At 48.5% G+C, this 4,932-nt stretch overlaps 1 protein-coding gene across 2 annotated transcripts; it reads left to right on the forward strand.

The window, feature by feature from the left end:
* Positions 1-1,784: 1,784 nt before the first annotated feature.
* On the forward strand, positions 1,785-4,932 carry phospho1 (phosphoethanolamine/phosphocholine phosphatase 1). 2 transcript variants are annotated; one of them, XM_040156453.1, is made up of 3 exons: positions 1,785-1,932; positions 2,514-2,653; positions 3,092-4,932. In XM_040156453.1, exon 3 carries the CDS (start codon positions 3,223-3,225, stop codon positions 4,075-4,077), a length of 855 nt encoding a protein of 284 aa, XP_040012387.1. In that variant the 5' UTR covers positions 1,785-1,932; positions 2,514-2,653; positions 3,092-3,222; the 3' UTR covers positions 4,078-4,932. The 2 variants fall into 2 exon arrangements, with proteins under 2 accessions (XP_040012387.1, XP_040012396.1); XM_040156462.1 differs by having other exon boundaries at positions 3,272-4,932.

A 4,932-nucleotide genomic window follows, 5' to 3' on the forward strand; every position in this document is an offset into this window, starting at 1 on the left:
CACAGCTTTTATTTGACGAGAGAAGTTTTAGGTTCCCCTTTTTTTGTGACCACTTCCTCTTCCTTCGATCTAAACCCCCCCCCCCGCCCAATTTGCAAAAACATTTCTTTTAGCAACTCTTTATAAATAGAGTTGCTTTGTATCTGCAGATGATGCAAGAGTTCCTTGCAGTAGATTTTATTGTAGTCACAGGCAGTGACCTTGACCATCAGTGACCTCAGGCAGGTTTTCTCCAGTTAGGTAAAGTACAGCTTCAGTCTTTTCATCCAAACCCATGTCATACCTTTTTAATAAGCAGATACATATGGAGAATGCTTCAGAGAACAGGGGCTTAGAAGCATGGAATGATTACCAATTAAATATCAGACTAAGAGAAAAAAATAAATGGCTCCTCTGAGGGCACGTTAAGATATTTACTGGTGCTAGAACACCTCCTAAAACCACCTGTGCCCCCTATCACCATAGGTGATTTTACGTGGTGCACCAATGAGTCACATGATCCTATAAAGTAGCAGAGCGGGGCCGATAGGTAGCGCAAAAAGTGTGAGTGACTCATGGTGAGTGGGTGGTCAGGTACCGGGGGCTCGCTTCGCCAGCCGAGGAGATAATAACACACCGTCTGTACATCTCCATTCCCATTAGGGTTCGAAAATAGTCAGCCACCCCAGCTGTTAGTCATTACGCCTTGTGGTGTAGAGGAGGGAGGAGGTCGCGTCTGTCAGCAGGCAGATAAGGAGAGGAGGGCCTCACGCCGTGTTGTTCACGCATGTGTTCGCTGCTCTGGAAGTTGCTGTTGGGTTCGTTTTAATCGTGGTGTATTTGCATTTTTTTTTTAATTTATTTTTTTATATCAAGACCACTGTCTTGTGGAGAAACGAGCAGCCACGATCAACTCCCTCGCTGCGATGCTCATGTTTCACGGTAGTTGATAAATGGAAACGGCACATTGCTTCAGATTTGAAACGATGTATGACTCTCGATAGACTACTACTCCGACTGGTTTTTATTCCAGTCAGCCTCTCAAACGTGATACAGCTTTATCCTCATTTCCTGTGTTTCCCTTACAAGAGAGGTCAGAGGTCACAGCTTCAGCGTTTTTTGTTTTTTTTCTACGGTTCCAACCATCACACAGACTCAAGTCTAGATCATCCCGTCGACGAAGGGGCCGTTTACCATTAGTTTAGTATATTAGGGTAGTTATGTGCACTTAAAACTGTGTGAAAAATGAATCCTTACACAGTCCTTTAACTCTGTGCGGAGTACCGGGAAATCGGTTTGCATCGGGCCACCTGAACAGTGTTATAGTAAAGATTTTTTTTTTTTTTTGAAATATTTGCCTTGGCCTGGCTACATTTACTGCCCATGCACTATGACATCAGGCCTGAAACTGGGCGAACGCGAAGCTTCCAAATCCCGAATATGCGGATTTGACCGTGGTCTTTTTTCTCAGAGCTGTCACAGCCAGAGATGCTCATTCTCCCCGGTTTTCTCACCTTCCGAAAATGCCCTTTTGGCCGGTGAGCCAGCAGCCTGCCTACTGTATGTGAGACACAGATCATTAACTGTGGAAACGAGGCAAGAACAAACACTGGCACATCCATTTGACTAACATACATAACCCTGCGGGTACGTTCAGGAAATATTTACCCTCTGTCGTTCTCTTTCTTTTCTTTCCTTCCTTTCCTTCCCTTCCTCCCACAGTGCCCCCCCCCGACCCACAATCTTCCCTTGAAAACGTCGTGAACGCGCCTGGTGGGCTGCCATTACGTGGGCGGACTTGGCAGGCGCGGTCACGTCCGCAGCGGCTCCGGTGGTTTTGACTGTCACATAAAAGTGCGCGTCCAAACGGCCGACCGGCGGAACTCTGTCTGTACCCTCTGTGAGACCGGATCGGACGGAGCAGGCCGACGCTGGGGACCGGAACCAGCACCGGTGATACATTTATGCTTTTTCGTTTTCTTTTTCTTTCATTTTTATTTTTTTTTATTTTTTTTATTTTAAATCTGCTGTATGCTGGCGCCCGGGCAAACTGTAGTTGATGTTGGCGTGAGAAAGTAGGTTAGTTTTGCATTTCGGTAGATGAGGTTGTCAGGGTAACAAGTTATTTTCAAAAAGTCTCATTTGATAACCGGCTATTTATTTGTGCTCTAGCCCAAAAAAAAAAAAAAAAATCTCAAAACATCCCCCGCATTGTTTCACAGGGGACTTGAAATGTGTTTGGCAGCCGGTTATAGACTTTATAGAGAGAGAACCTGGGGTATAGTGAGGGCATCTTTATATTAGATGATATTCATTGACATTTTGACGGTTTTTGTGGTCATGTCTTTGTTTGTTTGTTTTAAATCACAGATGGAATAATCCTGTAGTAGTGAGGCTGAGTAACCTACTTCTTTGCAAATACTCTTGCAGGATCGTCTATTATAAAGTTATAACCAGGGCTCTCAGATGACGGTTTTTAAAGTAGATCGGCTGCTGTCTCACGCAACTCCGTTTTCCTTATGCCCCCTCAACAGCCTACAGGGGAAAAAACAACAACATAAAAAAAAAAAAAAAAAACCCCAACCGGCACAGCCTGACGGCGCCTGACTGGGTCAAGGAAACACACGGGATCGGCGGACATCCGCTGCTGACATCGACGACAACCCCAAAGCAGGTATTCAGACCAGCAGCTTGTACACGCTGAGAGTCGCGGGGCTGACTTCTTCCTCGGTCGTGTGAAATGCAGCTAGTTGATTAGTTTGCTTGCCTGTAGGAGCATGCGGAGACCCATTTTGCCAAATGCCTTCAGATCCAGGCATAAACAGATTTCACTCCTGGTCCCCCACCACCACCACCCACCCACCCCCTCCTCTGCACTACTTACCTTTATAGAAAGTCCTTCACATTCCTTCAGAGACCAGTGTGTTGGCGGAGGCTGCCTCCTCTGGGCTGAAAGGGCTGCTGGTTGGCTGCTTTGCTCTCTTTATAAGTCATGATTACACACATTTTTTAAAATGTATTAAGTCTATTTGTCTTCTTAAATCTGTATTTGGTTCTGTTTTGCCTCCACCCCAACCCCCTCCTCGTCTATTCATGCATTAATGTTTCCCAGAGAGCAATCCTCGGTAGCCCCCCCCCCCTCCTTACCGCGGCCTGCCTTGGCGTGGGATGCTGGAGACTCAGAGAGCGGGAGAGGAGATTTGATGCCACTTGGTAACAGTAAGAGGTGTGGCATAGTCAATCATGGGGGATTCAGTCTTCACCTGCTGTTATGTCCCACCCCATCCCCCAGGAGAGGAGGAACCCCACAGGTCCAGACGTTCAGAGATCATGGCCTCCCATTCCGCCAACATCTCCTCCGACAAGCGCTTCCTCATCTTCTTCGACTTTGACGAGACCATCGTGGATGAAACCAGCGACGACGTGGTGGTGCAGGCCGCCCCGGGTCAGCACCTCCCGGCCTGGCTGAAGGACACCTACCAGCCCGGCCGCTACAACGAGTACATGCAGCGCGTCCTGGCCTACCTGGCGGAGCAAGGCGTCACCGAGAGCGACATACGCAGCGTCATGGAGAAGATACCCGCCACCCCCGGCATGCTCACCCTCTTCCAGTTCCTCCGCACCCGGCCCCCGCAGGACTTCGAAGTGGTGTTGGTGTCCGATGCCAACACCTTCTTCATCGAGTCCTGGCTCCGGCGCACCGGGACCCGCCAGCTCTTCCACCGGATCTTCACCAACCCGGCCACCTTCAACAAGGACGGGCGGCTGGTGCTGAGGCCCTTCCACTCCCACGGCTGCCCGCGGTGCCCCGAAAACATGTGCAAGCAGGTGGTCGTCAGGGACTATGTGGCCCGCAGGACGCAGGAGCGGGGCCGCCCCTATCAGAGGGTCCTCTACGTGGGAGACGGGGCCAACGACTTCTGCCCGGCGCTTTCCCTCGGGCCCCGGGACGTGGCCTTCCCGCGGCGAGACTTCCCCATGCACCGGCTGATCACGGAGACCCACGAAGCCATGCCCGGGGAGTTCAAGGCGGTCACGGTTCCGTGGGTGAGCGCGGAGGAGGTGGTGCAGCGGCTGAGGAAGCTGGTGGCGGAGTAGTGGGTCACACACAAACGGAGAGACAGTGAGGAGACGATTATGGGGCCAGTTGACACTTTTAGTCATTTTCTCAGGTAAAATAGTCCCAAGAACTAATGTATGAGGCAATAAAAACATTTGTAGTTACTGTCTGTATGAATAAAATGTTTCTGGCGTCTAGCCAGACCTTCCTCGGTCCAGCTTCTCACCTCTAGGTCCACAGGTCCAATGATAAAGCGGGTTAATGATTACGGAGACCTGCCTCTATCACCTGGTGTGAGGAAATCAATAACAAATCCAATGCTTTGTTATGAAAAAGGTATCTAGAAGGAAGTGGCTTTAAAGTTTCAGATCATTGGCATAATAAACATCCTTCAATGGGACCACATTTAAAAGCATTCCTCGTGGCTTTAAGGGTTGAACAGGGTCGGCAGGGAAATCGGTTCCAATAATCACCTTAGTCGCCATATTTAGAAACGTACTGGACGCTTAAGTCAACCAAGTGACCTGTTGGTCTCGAATTACGATTATACGTGTGTTTTTCTTGCCAACGGCACCTTTTGAGCATGAAACATTGAAATAATTGTATCCATAAGTGAAATCACAGTCACACTGTCACCTGATGGCGGCGGGGCAATTGGGTGGCTCCGCGAGATGTCCCAGCCGAAAGAATAAAAGTGAAATGTACTTTATCAACATGTCTGTCCGAGAATATGCAGTACGTGTAATTTAGAGATGTATGACTATGTTTTACGAGTGTGTCTGTTTCTTTGGTTTATCAGTCTGTTGTGCTGTGTAGGTAAGGCCTACTGAAATAAAAATAAAATATATATAGTATATATGATATATATATTATATATATTAACACCAGCAGGA

The sequence above is a fragment of the Xiphias gladius genome, chromosome 3 (assembly GCF_016859285.1).
Source record: "Xiphias gladius isolate SHS-SW01 ecotype Sanya breed wild chromosome 3, ASM1685928v1, whole genome shotgun sequence".
In the NCBI taxonomy this organism is placed as follows: Eukaryota; Metazoa; Chordata; class Actinopteri; order Istiophoriformes; family Xiphiidae; genus Xiphias; species Xiphias gladius.